The sequence below is a fragment of the Doryrhamphus excisus genome, linkage group LG1 (genome assembly GCF_037039965.1).
Source record: "Doryrhamphus excisus strain RoL-2023G ecotype Guam linkage group LG1, RoL_Dexc_Guam_v1.1, whole genome shotgun sequence".
NCBI classification, from domain to species: Eukaryota; Metazoa; Chordata; class Actinopteri; order Syngnathiformes; family Syngnathidae; genus Doryrhamphus; species Doryrhamphus excisus.
This window is the reverse complement of record NC_136357.1, coordinates 29,609,499-29,624,283: the sequence shown is the minus strand read 5'-3', so window position 1 is coordinate 29,624,283 and position 14,785 is coordinate 29,609,499. Positions and strand designations below refer to the sequence as shown.

General features: G+C 50.3%; 1 protein-coding gene across 5 annotated transcripts; it reads left to right on the top strand.

Annotated features, from left to right (window-relative positions):
• Positions 1-7,476: 7,476 nt before the first annotated feature.
• Positions 7,477-14,707, top strand: znf507 (zinc finger protein 507). Of its 5 annotated transcripts, none has more exons than XM_078793532.1 (7): positions 7,477-7,623; positions 8,789-10,885; positions 11,531-11,648; positions 11,830-11,938; positions 14,256-14,354; positions 14,440-14,529; positions 14,594-14,707. In XM_078793532.1, coding segments are annotated over exons 2-7 (2,511 nt in total). In that variant the 5' UTR covers positions 7,477-7,623; positions 8,789-8,791; the 3' UTR covers positions 14,595-14,707. The 5 variants fall into 5 exon arrangements, with proteins under 5 accessions (XP_078649658.1, XP_057932742.2, XP_078649655.1 ...); XM_058076759.2 differs by lacking the exons at positions 14,256-14,354; positions 14,440-14,529; positions 14,594-14,707 and adding exons at positions 12,679-12,783; positions 12,861-12,995; positions 13,074-14,223; XM_058076760.2 differs by lacking the exons at positions 14,256-14,354; positions 14,440-14,529; positions 14,594-14,707 and adding exons at positions 12,679-12,783; positions 12,861-12,995; positions 13,074-14,223 and having other exon boundaries at positions 7,505-7,608.
• The last annotated feature ends 78 nt before the right edge of the window (positions 14,708-14,785 follow it).

Here is a 14,785-nt window from a genome sequence, read left to right as displayed (position 1 = left end):
ACTTACATTTTTATTTACATGCTCTAGCTGTGCGCTGCCCACCAACGCATAACACCATAACACCAAGACACCATGACACCATGACACCATAACACCATAACACCATAACACCATGACACCATAACACCATAACACCAAGACACCATGACACCATGACACCATAACACCATAACACCATGACACCATGACACCAAGACACCAAGACACCATAACACCATAACACCAAGACACCATAACACCAAGACACCATAACACCATGATTCCATAACACCATAACACCATAACACCAAGACACCATAACACCAAGACACCATAACACCATGATTCCATAACACCATAACACCATGACACCAAGACACCATAACACCAAGACACCATAACACCATGATTCCATAACACCATAACACCATGACACCAAGACACCATAACACCAAGACACCATAACACCATGATTCCATAACACCATGATTCCATAACACCATACCACCATAACACCATGACACCATGACACCAAGACACCATAACACCATAACACCATAACACCAAGACACCATAACACCATAACACCATAACACCAAGACACCATAACACCATAACACCATGATTCCATAACACCATACCACCATAACACCATACCACCATAACACCATGACACCAAGACACCATAACACCATAACACCAAGACACCATAACACCAAGACACCAAGACCTATGGTGGCATGAGTACATGAGGTGCTTTGGTACTGTGTGTGTAAGTGAGTGTGTGTATGAGTGTGTGTGTGTGTGTGTGCGCGCCACCTGACAGTGGGGCTTGTGTGATTATGGAGGCACTTTAGTGTTATTAATATTAATGCCATCCATTTTATTCAGGACGTCTGCCTGCCACTCCAAGCAGCACTTTGCTTCTTCTGGTGGCGGGTGCTTGACGCCAAGGGTGTGTCGTCACAGCCAGCACGTGCACACGTGCACACACACACACACACACACACACACACACACACACACACAGCTGGTTAGCATAGATGTCAGTCAGAAAGGATGGAGGAGCTAGCATAGACAGGTTTAGCCTACGTCGGCGTCTTTCCTTCCTTCTCGCCAGTCAATGGACTTTTTCTTTAGGATGTCCACAGTTTGACTCTGGAACGGACTATTTACTGTTCAACAAGGTGCGGTCTGTCGCCATGACAACCACGCTGGGAGCACAAACATGATGGTGACTCGTGTGGGAGTCGCCGCTTTGTCAGCAAAGATCTGGCAGAAGTTCAAAGGCGGCAACTCCAACCTCAACGGGAATAAAAAGACGCTTTTATCGTCTCGTGGCGGACGAAAGGCGGACCCTGTGGCGGACGAAAGGCGGACCCTGTGGCGGACGAAAGGCGGACCCTGTGGCGGACAAAAGGCGGACCCTGTGGCGGACGAAAGGCGGACGAAAGGCGGACCCTGTGGCGGACGAAAGGCGGACCCTGTGGCGGACAAAAGGCGGACCCTGTGGCGGACGAAAGGCGGACGAAAGGCGGACGAAAGGCGGACGAAAGGCGGACCCTGTGGCGGACGAAAGGCGGACCCTGTGGCGGACAAAAGGCGGACCCTGTGGCGGACGAAAGGCGGACGAAAGGCGGACGAAAGGCGGACCCTGTGGCGGACGAAAGGCGGACCCTATGGCGGACAAAAGGCCGACCCTGTGGCGGAAACGCCCAGCGACACAGCACGGGCGCATCATCTGATAGCGTTGACCACGTGAGCCTCTGATGGGGGGGGGGGAGGCGCTCCATGGCGACCTCCTTCAACCTTCCTCTCTGGACTTTCTTCTTCTTCCTCCTTCTTCCTCCTCCTTCATCCTTCTTCATCCTCGTTCTTCATCCTCCTCCTTCTTCTTCCTCCTCCTTCTTCTCCTTCTTCTTGCCAAAGACAAACATTCCTTCTTTGTCAGGAAGGAGCAGACAATGGACGCAGGAGGGAAGCAGGGACAGGAGAAAGAAAAATTCAAGTGGAGGAGAGTGTGAGTGTGTGTGTGTGTGTGTGTGTGTGTGTGTGTGTGTGTGTGTGTGTGTGTGTGTGTGTGTGTGTGTGTGTGTGTTGGCGGGAGCTGCCACTTCACAACAGGGGAGATGAATGACTTTTTACCTCTGGACACCAGGCCTTAATGAAACCCCCAGCGGCCAAACAATGGCATCTCACACGCACACATGCACACGCACACATGCACACGCACACGTGTGGCTCGGCTCTCATGCACCCTCACACTGCTGCATTCACAGACACGCAGTAAAACTGCAGTGTACTTTTAAGTACACGGTGCCGGGTCTCCTGGAGTCCTTCTTTGAAAGACCCGACAAAGATTTTAGTGACAGTCTGGATAACCCCCCCCACCCCCCACCCCGTCATCATCACCACAAGCATCCTTCTAAACATGCCCTGATATCAGCTTAGGAAATTACACGTTTTGCAGTAGTACAGTACAGTAGTACAGTACAGTAGTACGGTACAGTAGTACGGTACAGGATGATGTCACTGCTGCATATTTACACCAGGACACCCCACTGGGTAAAAATAATAATAATAATAATAATAATAATTTGGAGTAGCCAATGAAGCTAACATGTTTTTGGAATGGGGGAGAAAAGTCCCCCCACAAAGGGGGGAGAACATGCAAACTCCACCCAGAGAGGGGGGAGCCCTAATCATCATAATATAATAATATAATTATAATAAAATAATAACATAATCATAATAATGATTGTTTCATAAGCAGAGTAACAATCATGTGTCAGCCTATTCAACAATGAGTTGTTATGAAATATGATACAATAATAATAATCACCACTCCAGTAAAGTTAAACATATTGATGGATGGTTGAAGTATTTACAATATACGAATACCATATGGAATATTTGTAATAATAGTAACAAAAATAATCATTCAGAATCATTGAAATGTACTCAAGACATGTTGATGTATTATCAAATCTGCCATAGTAATAATAATAATAATAATAATAATAATAATAATAATAATAATAATAATAATAATAATAATAATAATAATAATAATAGACATATTGATGAATTGTCAACGTATTTGGAAGGGTAGCTATGCATATAAATAATATGCAATATAATAATTATTATTATTTTATAAATAAAGGATGGAGCTGTTGTTCCAAGAAAGCAGTGATGATGATGATACTATTACTAATAATGCTGCTGCTGCTGGTGATGATGATGATAATAATAATAATAATAATAATAATCATAATAATAATAACGATAATAATAACAATAACAATAATAATAACGATAGTAAAGCTAATGATAGAATATGGACTAAAGCCAATGTTGTGTGAGGAGTCCGCTGCGGTGTCTTCCGTGTGAACCACCGCCATCTAGTGGACGGCTGTAGTACAGCAGCGGCCCGGCAAGGAAGGATCGGGCCGCCACGAAGGAGTGACAAGAAGGAGAAGATGTTAGGAGGCTAGGATGAAAGGAGGTTGGGAAGGGAAGAAGCCAAGGGAACAAGGACAGTAGGGGAGGGAAGAAGGATGAAGGGAAGACCAAAGGAGGAGAAGGAATGAGAAGTTGGTGTATTTGGGAAAGAGGAGGAGGAAGTCACACCACATGTGTACTAGAATAAAGTCCAAGTACTAGTACTCGGTACAAAGTAGTCCAGGTCCAGCTGATGATGCGTTCAGGGTCACTGCAGGGTGCCAGTGGTGTGTGTGTGTGTGTTGATTTGTAAGGCGATTTGTTCCTTTATTTCCCCTGGCTGTACACACGCACACACACACAGGCATTAGAGGCATTGTGGGGGGGGGGGGCAGCCTCAGCAGAAATCAAATATTTATCATCTTGTATTAACCCCCCCTCCCCCCCATGTTGCTACACGGTGAATTCATGTTCACATGTTTTCCGTGAGGGTGGTCTACTGAAGAAAGGGTGGGGGCCACCCCCACCCCCACCCCCCCCCCCCATCAATAAATGGCCATCGCCATCTTGGCTCATGATACAAGTTCATAGATCAAGGAAGCAGCAACTTGGTCTAACTTTTACCGACTAAACCACAGGGAGGGGGGGGCAGGGACAATACGTGGGGTCAGCCTTCTGACAGGTGATTGGTTGGTTGATTGATTGGTTGATTAGTTAGTTGATTGGTTGATTGATTGATGTGGTGGTGAAAGCAAAGGCGTTGGGTTGGTCGTGTGAGGAGTGACGACTGCTGTCGGAGGAGGTGCCGATGGCGATGGCGTCAGGTCACGTGACGTTCGCTACGTGTGCGAGCATCTGAGCTCGGCGTGGCGTGGCGATGTTTGTTCTTCGGAGATAACTTTGACTTTACGAGGTGGTATCTTTTTCTACGTTGCACTTAAAAGTCCGGCATTTCACGATTTGCCGCAATAAAAGTCGGCTTTACGGCCGACGTAAATCAAGGCCGGAAGGACGCACACACCGGCTCACCCGTCACGTTGCTGCTATAAAAGCACGCCCATAAAAGGAAGACGTGCTCGGGTCCAACGTGAAGCCTTAAGTAAACGTCATAAAGTGGCATGTTGTTAATGTGATGCATTACTCCTCCTGGCGTATCAATTATCAGCACTTTATGTGCTCGCTAAGCCGCGACGCGCTTTACATCCCGACTAAGCAACACCCAACATCCCGACTAAGCAACACCCAACATCCCGACTAAGCAACACCTAACATCCAGACTGAGCAACACCCAACATCCCGACTGAGCAACACCCAACATCCCGACTAAGCAACACCTAACATCCAGACTGAGCAACACCCAACATCCCGACTGAGCAACACCCAACATCCCGACTAAGCAACACCCAACATCCCGACTAAGCAACACCTAACATCCAGACTGAGCAACACCCAACATCCCGACTGAGCAACACCCAACATCCCGACTAAGCAACACCCAACATCCCGACTAAGCAACACCCAACATCCCGACTAAGCAACATCTAACATCCAGACTGAGCAACACCCAACATCCCGACTGAGCAACACCCAACATCCCGACTAAGCAACACCTAACATCCAGACTGAGCAACACCCAACATCCCGACTGAGCAACACCCAACATCCCGACTAAGCAACACCCAACATCCCGACTAAGCAACACCTAACATCCAGACTGAGCAACACCCAACATCCCGACTGAGCAACACCCAACATCCCGACTGAGCAACACCCAACATCCCGACTAAGCAACACCCAACATCCCGACTAAGCAACACCCAACATCCCGACTAAGCAACACCCAACATCCCCACTAAGCAACACCCAACATCCCGACTAAGCAACACCCAACATCCCGACTGAGCAACACCCAACATCCCCACTAAGCAACACCCAACATCCCGACTGAGCAACACCCAACATCCCGACTAAGCAACACCCAACATCCCGACTAAGCAACACCCAACATCCCGACTGAGCAACACCCAACACATCAACGTCCCTTGGCTTTTCTTTCCGTTCTTCATCACTCCTTCTTCTTCCTCACCCAAACATCTACTGCAGCAATAAACTGACCTTGGAGACATGCTAGCATGGTAGCGCATGGCATAGCATGGCATGGCATAGCATGGCATAGCATAGCACAGCATAGCATAGCATAGCATAGCATAGCATAGCATAGCATAGCATAGCATAGCATAGCACAGCATAGCATAGCATAGCATAGCATAGCATAGCACAGCATAGCATAGCACAGCATAGCATAGCATAGCATAGCATAGCATAGCATAGCATAGCATAGCATAGCATAGCATAGCACAGCATATGGACAAACCACTCCAATCCACTAGGATGCTAACCACTAGGCCGCCGTGCAGCCTAAGAAATGTCATGTCAAATGTAATAATAATTATAATAATTATAATAATTGGATGCACTTTGTCATTCTGTCTTGGTCATACTTTTCTTCCAGATCATTTGTGTGTTAGTTTGGTGCTGCGCCAAGATGGAGGACTGGTCTTCCACAAAATAAGGAAACAATGCAAGTGTTTCTTCATTCATCTGCAGTGTTGTTATTCTGCTTAAAAGTAAAAAAGTAAATGTAATCTCATCCGAGGTAAAAGGTCGACATGTACTACAGTTTTTTAGCTGTGCAAAACCAAAGGACTACAATGATCAGGTCATACATATGCAAGTTATATTTCATAAGAAGATTCATGTTCTACAGTAATATGATGGTGCTGCACATTTCCTTTCTATTTCTATGCTTGTGTTGCGTTTTGGTTTTTAGAAATGACAACAATGTTAATCATTCTAAATGAAACATTTACACTCAATGCATTAAGAATTAACAATCATTTTATACAAAGACTGCGTAATCAGGAAAAAAGAAAGAAAGAAACAATTGTAAAAATAACATCGATTGGAGAAGACTGTTTCTGATCAGATGGTCAATGCCGCCATCTGTTGACCAGGATTAGAATAGCAGCCACGTGAAACGCCCTCATCCCCTTTTCTTTTGCATTGTGTCGTCACGTGGTTGCCACTCGAGGATCCCATTGGTTATCTCTTGTTGTTAGTATCCTGTATCGCACCGGCAAAAGCAGGACTAATTTAGTCCACCAGTAATGACGACCCACCAGGGTGCACGTGTAAAACGCATGTGCACTGCAGAGACGCCATCTTTTACCGGACGTGGACGTCACAAGACAAGGAGACAAACGTGCTAAACAGGCTAATGCTAGCTTCTCTGCATGCCGGTGACAACGATTGTAACAGTTTGGACTTTTCCAACGTCCTCCTTGTCCCTTGAGGAAAAGAAGCTAATAACTAATAGCTAACAGCTAATAGCTAATAGCTAATAACCATGCACACCCTTCATAGATGGTATGATGTCGGATTAGGCCACGCCCCTCCTACTACACAAACTTACATATGGTAAACATTCTACTTTGTACTTGGACAAATAAATAAATTAGTTTCATATGAATAGGCCTGCACGGAGGCCGAGTGGTTAACGCACAGGCCTCACAGCAAGCGTGGTCCAGGGTGGACCCCGCCTCTCGCCCGAAGACAGCTGGGGTAGGCTCCAGCACCCCCGCGACCCTCGTGAGGATAAACGGTAGAAAATGAATGAATGAGTTTAATATAAATAATAAGTAATCATAATATACATATTGTGTAGTTACACAATTCCGCCGCAAGGGAGCAGTGTTTGCTTGTATCACAACTCCTGATCGTTCTTTATAATGCCCATTCTTCTTGTCCCAGACATGGAGTGAACCAAATAAAAATAAACTTAAAATAAAACATGTGAAGTGTCAGGAATTATGCACATAAAGTGTTTAACGGGACAGGTTCATGTTACACGTAATATTGCTGATATCGTTTTTGTATGCAATATTGTTCATCTAATGTATATATGGTTCTGTTGATGTTGGTACAATGCAAGCACATATCAGTTTACAGATGTTATTGTTAAAAGTTGTGTATTTTCCGAGCGACACGTTAAGGCGTCCTGTGTCGGTCTGTGGTCACCTGACCCAAACCCGAAGTCACGTGACCCAGGTTTCCATCCTCGCCATTTTGCAATGTGGGGGCACAGAAGCCGCGCTGTGTCTTCGGAATAAAAGAAGACGAGCTCTTGTATGTATCTTCACCGTGAGTATGTTTCTTCCATTTTTAAAGCCCGCGCTTTTATTGATGTGTTATACGTGAGGCAGACACCCATCAAACGACGAAAGAAGGTAGCAAACATGCTAGCATGTATGCTAGCAGCGTGTGTGCAAACTTCGTCTCTTTTTCACTTCCGGCGGCTTGTCTTCCTCCTCCGACAGCAGCGTGCGTGTTGGTGCTGAGAGTCTGAGAGTTGAACTTGCAACTGTAGAAGGAAGCAGGAAGGGGAAAGAGTCGTGTGGCGTTTGTAGATGAGACATAACAGGTGTCGGTCGGGACACGTCCACACCGGCTATTTATAGAAGTACACGGTTTTGGTGCTGAAAAGACCAGGAATGAGTGGAAGGCGGCTGCGGGTGTGCATGCTCCACGCCGCTCGTCACCCAAAAGCAGAAGTGGCAGAAAAGGGAAGACCATTTGTGGTTAGAAAGTGAAGGATTAGTGGGAGATGAAAGGAGTGTGTTCGCGTGTGTAAACATCAGCACGTGCTGGCTTATCAACGTTATCACTGAAACACCACAGACGTCACCTTTAAATCACCTCCATTTCCCCCTTTCTTTACTGAAACACCATAGACATCACCTTTAAATCACCACAGACATCACCTTTAAAACACCACCACCTCCCACCTTGTTCACTAAAATCCATCATTTTATAAACGCTCCAGTGAGGTTACCCAAGCTGTCTGGGTGAGCAAACCGAGCGCTCATGTTTCTCCTGCCTGTGACGTTGATGGACAGTCGTAGCTTCCCCGAGCTGACTTGTAAAAAACATTGACTTTCCGAGCAAGTCGTTTCGTGTGCTACCTGTACCAAATCCTCTGTGATCAGTGCAAACAAAAACCATGGAGCACAAAAAAAACCTTATACGCCATCTGAGTCGTCTGAAAAGTGCGAAGGTTTGCCAGAGACCTCGGTGCCATCACAGCGGCTGCTCGGAGTGTGCGCCCGAATACAGTGCACCTTGCTGGGCCACAGCAGGTGGCTCCTCCCCCTTCATACTCTCTCCTGACCTCCGTATTGGAAATGTGAATACTTGTTTGTGATTGGCCGGTGATGGGTCCAAGGAAGACCCCACGTTTCAGCCAAGGTCAGGTCCCTGAGGACAAGCGATGTAGAAGACGATATTTCTCACAATGTTTTTGTGTCAGGTCATGGAAGACGTCAACAATGTCGCTGTGCTCATCACCACCACCGCCTCTTCCTCCTCCTCACCGCCATCCCACATCCAGCGAGCTGTGGAGGAGCAGGAGGCCGACCCTCCTCAGCGGTTCCCGCACAAACCAGCCGCCAACTCTCTCATCCAGGTCATCGAGAAGCTGAGTAAGATCGTGGAGAAGCGACCGCAGCAGCGCCGCTGCACCCTGACAGGACAGAAGGTTCAGCACAGGGGATGTGAGGGTGAGAGGGACAACGTTGGAGAAGAAGGAGGTAGAGGATCACCCTACAAGAAGGTCAGGATGGGCGTTGAGGCAGATGACGGTTTGGATGGTGACCTCAACAACAACGATGACGTGAACGCCGCCGGGGTGGAGGAGGAGCAGAAGCATACGTGCTACCAGTGCAGCTTGTGTCCCTACATGTCGGCAACGCTGGCCCTCCTCAAGGAGCACCTGAAGCAGCACAACAAGCAGAACCAGGACCTCATCCTCATGTGCTCAGAGTGCCGCTTCAGTTCCCGAGACCAGGTGCAGCTGGAGGAGCACGTCAGGATGCACCTGGACAGCACGCACGGCAAAGACTCGCCTGCGTGGGATCCTCTTGGTGAGGACGGCGGCCTGGTTGGGTCGGAAGGCAACGCGAGCTCCCCCGAGCAGCAGCAGCAGCAGCAGAAGAAGAAGTGGTACAGCTACGAGGAGTACGGCCTCTACCGCTGCCTGATCTGCAGCTACGTGTGCAGCCAGCAGCGCATGCTCAAGACGCACGCCTGGAAGCACGCCGGCCTCCTCGACTGCTCCTACCCCGTCTTCGAAGAGGAAGAAGAGCCTCCCGCCAAGCGAGAGTCGGCGGCCGTCAACAACACGGCATCCCAGAAGCAGGTGGTCCTCCTCTCGCCGGCCGCCCAGGAAAAGATCCTGCAGAAGCTCCCCACGGCCTTCAAGCTGCAGCTGTGCGTGCCTCTTCCAGCCGGCAGCAAGCAGGACCTTGTAAGTCCGCCTGGCGCCACTAAAGGCGAGCGGGAGCACTACCCTGTGAAGGACGTGACCCGTGGCGAGCCCATGATGGAGGTGCATGTGACCACTGAGACGGAAGAGGAGCTGTCCTCGGTGGCGGACAGCCTGCTGTCGTCAGCGCAGAAGATCATCAACAACGATCCCAACAGCGTGGGACACATGAACGTCATCGTGGAGCGCCTGCCCTCGGCTGAGGATTCCGTCATGGCTGCCAATCCGCTGCTGCTCGGCCCCGATGTGGAAGACCAGTGCACCCTGGACGTTCCGGCAGAGGAACGGGAGAAGGAGGGCCATAATGGCGAGGAGGAGCTCGGCGCTGACATCACGCCCTCCCTGGTTAGAAGTAATTGCTCCCCGCCGGATGAAAACGTACCTCCGGCCGGCCGCAAGAGGACCCACTCGGAGTCGCTCCGTCTTCACTCGCTGGCTGCTGAGGTCCTGATCGCCATGCCGATGAGGACCGCCATGCCTGTGAAGACCGCCGTGTCTATGAGCCAGAAAGCGGTGGCAGCATCCACGGATGGACCCAAGCCGTCAGAGGAAGAGACACCAGCAACCCTGCTGGACACCGACCTTCACTGCAAGGTCAAGGAGGCAGGACGCGGGGATGGCGAGGAGGAAGGTCCAGCCGCTAAGGCCGGCATCAGCTCGTCTCTGCTCACCGTCATCGAAAGACTACGGGAGCGCTCCGACCAGAACGCCTCCGATGAGGACATCTTGAAGGAGCTTCAGGACAACGCCCAGTTCCACGCTGGCGCCGTGCTGACCGCCAATGGAGCCCAGAGTTTTGTCTGCAGCGTTCCGGACGCTCTGGCGGCGCCGGCCGATGGGGGGCTGGTGGACTACATGCCTGGTAGCGAGCGGCCGTACCGCTGCCGCCTGTGCCGCTACAGCAGCGGCAACAAGGGCTACATCAAGCAGCACCTACGCGTTCACCGCCAGCGCCAGCCCTACCAGTGTCCCATCTGCGAGCACATCGCCTCGGACAGCAAGGACCTGGAGAGTCACATGATCCACCACTGCAAGACCAGGATGTACCGGTGCCAGCAGTGCCAGGACGCCTTCCACTACAAGGTGAGAGAGAAACCTGCAGATGAAGCAGAAGGTACCTCCTCAGCAGGTATCCCTCATTGGCTTGATGAGCCAGGGGAGGTAGGGAGGGAGGTAGGGAGGTAAGGGAGGGAGTTAGGTAGGTAGGTAGGTAAGGGAGCGAGGTCGGTACTAGGGAGATAAGGGAGGGAGGGAGGTAGGTAGGTGAGGGAGGGAGGGAGTGAGGGAGGTAGATAAAGGAGGGGGGCAGTTATGGCAAAAGCAGAGGACAGTAGAGTATGGAATGATTTTTTGTGATTTTGTTTTGTTGATCATCGAGTATTTCCTTTGATGTTACGCCGTATGTTGTTCATGTCTGGTGGCACGCCTAGAAATGTATTTTCGTTTCATGTCAGTGTCTCAGGAGGAAGAGTCTGGATGTGTCGCTAGTCACGTTTTGGAACAACTAAATGTAGATGGTGTCAATAGTTTAGTCTAGGTTGCTAACAAAGATGCCTTGTGCTACGTCTTCTTATTGTGTGGCACAGCAGGTGTGCATGAGGCGTGTGAAGGAGCAGAGTAGATACCAAGATGCCACGTGTGTGTGGAGCAGTCCTTGGTTGCTGTTGCTAGGGCCGGTGGAGACCGGATACAAGCTGACATGACGTGTCGTTGTGGTTCCTCATCCAGAGCCAACTGAGAAGCCACGAGCGGGAGCATCACAGCGTCGTCTGTGACACGTCGGCGCTCACAGCCGTGGTGGAAGCGGCCGCCGTGGTGGAAGACTGTGAGCAGGAGGTGGACGAAGGTGAGAAACATGCTCCTTCCAGGTTACCCGGCACTGATCCGGGGTCAGCACGAGGAGAACATGAATGTCCTCACCAATGTCCTGGTCTTCTTGGCCGGCCACCACGATACACGTACACGGCACCTGTGCTTCCCTCCTGATAGATAGGACGGTCTGACACGCCGGCCTTCTCTGTGTGCAGAATGTGCTTCTCAGAAGACCTTCAAGTGTGACGTGTGCGACTACACCAGCGCCACGTACGTCGGCGTGCGGAACCACCGGCGCATCCACAACTCGGACAAACCTTATCGGTGAGTCCCTTCCATCTACGTGGTGTTTGGCTCGAGTCCTGGCACTCCAGCAGTGAAGGACATTGAAATCAGGCGCCTGTTCTAGAAGCCCCCACTTGGTGGTGGTAGAGGCCCCCTTCCTGCAGAAACACTGAAGCGTGGAATGGTGCTGGCTGGTGTCGGTTCACTGCAGGGGGGTCGGCACATAAAGGTCAGAGATGGAGTCCCTGGCCTTGGATTGGTTAGATGTTTAGCTTTTGTCCCGTGGGCCGTGGTGTACGCCTGGTGGGGGGAGTGTGTGTAGTGCGTGTGTGTGTAGTGCGTGTGTGTGTAGTGTGTGTAAGGAGCGCGTGTGTAAGAAACATTGAGTAGAGATGAAAGTACATTTGATTTGCCGACTGGATGTCTTTGGGGGATCCAGTAAGTGGGTGCTTACCTTCTAGCATAGCAACTAGAGGTGCACCATCCCTCAGCTGTACGAAGCCTGCCCATTTGGGGTCTTATTTAGCTGAAACCAATCCACATTGGTCAATAGAAGTACTAAATGATATCAGCTCCTGCAGGTCAGGCGGGCTGTCATGTCCCAATCTGTGTCGGGTGTCTGAGCTCCCTCAGAGATTAGGGAGAAGCTGTGGTCCGCATTGAGGGCAGTCAGGCGAGGTGGCTCGGGCATGTGGTCGGGTGTTCGGGCAGGTCCCGCAGTGTGAAGACCGGTGCACACGGCAGCGGTGCGTTTGTAAAGCATGCTGGATGTGGTGCAGGTGCTGCAGCTGCGACTTTGCCACCACCAACATGAACAACCTGAAGAGCCACATGAGGAGACACCCGCAGGAGCAGCAGGCGGTGCAGCTGCTGGAGCAGTACAGGTGAGGACGCCGCAGCGCCGGAACCGCTCCCTCGTGCTCCTCAAGCTTCAAGCCGTGTGCTCTCCTTCCCGCCGTAGGTGCTCGCTGTGCGGCTACGTGTGCAGCCACCCGCCCTCCCTCAAGTCGCACATGTGGAAGCACGCCGGAGACCAGAACTACAACTACGAGCAGGTCAACAAGGCCATCAACGAGGCCATCTCACAGAGCAGCCGGTACAGGACTGCAATGTATCTGCGGCACGTGATGCGGGGTGGATGGGTCCAAGTCTTATGTCTTGTGTTGCCTTTCAGAGCTCCTGTCAAAGTGTCCTCACAGGCCGATGCCCACCAGGCCGACGCCCACCAGGCCGACGCCCACCAGGCCGACGCCCACCAGGCTGACCCCCAGAACCTGCAAAGAAAGGTGGAGGTGCAGTCCCGCCCTGGGATGGAATACTGCGTTCTTCTCTTCTGCTGCTGCATCTGCGGCTTTGAGTCCACCAGCAAGGAACGTCTGCTGGAGCACATGAAGGAGCACGAGGGCGACCTGATCAGCATCATCCTCAGCAAGGAGCAGCAAGCGCCCCCTCCCCCATAAACGACTCAAGTCCTCCTTCTCTTTTACCTCAAACCACATGGAAGCTCACGGTCCGGCTACGTAGTGCTCGGGAACGTCCTTCAATCAACAGGATAGGAATCCGCTACCGTACCTCCGCCAAGGCAGCACCTTCAGCATCTTTCCATCCTCTCACTACATTCACTGGACCATGCCATGCCCAGTGGCGTACATGGTGGACGTCCACAAGCGTTTGTTTCCTTTTCTGTTGCCTCAGCCTGCTAGCTAGTAGAACAAGTTCCCTGGCGGAGGTACAAGCTGTTTCCTCTGATCCAAGTTCATACCTCAAGCAACCAAACAAGCCCTCATCCTCCAACGTGTGAGCAGCGCAAGCAAGGCAGCTCTTTTCTAGCAGCTACTGTAATATTTGCTGTATTAATATTTGCTGTATTTAATAACGCCTTTATTTATCCCACGCCATCTGCAGACTGGTGGATGTTTGTTGTTGTTGTTACGCTTTCTTTCTTTCTTTCTTTCTTTCTTTGTAGGACTGAAGTTGGGAACGGGATGCCAACAGAGGGAATGCATTTTTTATTCCGTGCTCATTTCCTGGAACGGTGCCTAAGCGGGAATGTGTAGAGTGTCAAGTTCCTTTCTTTTATAGCCCGACATCTACCTTCTATTTTTATATCATCTTTTTGCTGGGTCTTTTTAAAAGACGCCTCCCAGCGTAAAACAGACGGCGGTGCCAGATGATGCTAAATAAAAGCTGTCGAGCTGCACAAAAACATGAATGTGTTGTTTTTCCAGGAAGTGATGGTCCGTCGGCGCACAGCTTCCACGCTGACGCAAACACACGCTGTGCTTTTCAAAGCCAATCCCTTGACTGCAGCAGAAAGAGAAAAGACCATCATGCCGCTTCTTTACTTTCTTTACAGGTTCAACCCTTCTACCCAAACCTCTTGGGGCGCCAAAGCGGGGACGGGACAGGACGGGACGGGACAGCTTGGGAGAGCAAGGAAAGGAAGGATAGGAAGGTAGGTAAGGTAGGTAAGAATACGGAACATGGCCTGCTTCTTTCTACAGACTAGGATCAAGGCTGTCTCTCTTCCTTCCCTGAAGTGATTTGTGTTCATCTCCTGGCAAGTGTGAATTGGGGAAATCCTCCTGGGGGGTATTACCATCCAACAAGGGAATCTTCTCAACTTCCTGGTAGGAAAATGAAGCAACATTTTAATACTCGCTTTAATACTGGTGATGCAAAACCTCTCTCCAGAACTGCCGCTGATAGTCCTGCTGCTGTCGCCCTGGTTTTCCCTTCTCTCCGCTGGCATATTCCTGCTTCATTTGTCCTGCTCCCATCTTCCTCAGTCAGTGTGCACATGCTCAGTAAGATGGACTAGTCCATCTGAAGTTTAGATGGTTTACTTTCTAAACCATCATGGCGATGGTACATTTCCATGTGGTT

Bases quoted from the DNA above. Each gene is read 5' to 3' on its own strand.
- znf507 (XM_058076761.2), top strand. From the start codon at position 8,792: ATGGAAGACGTCAACAATGTCGCTGTGCTCATCACCACCACCGCCTCT. The intron at 11,649-11,829 runs GTGAGAAACATG...CTCTGTGTGCAG, and splicing joins TGAGCAGGAGGTGGACGAAG to AATGTGCTTCTCAGAAGACC. The intron at 12,996-13,073 runs GTACAGGACTGC...GTTGCCTTTCAG, and splicing joins GCCATCTCACAGAGCAGCCG to AGCTCCTGTCAAAGTGTCCT.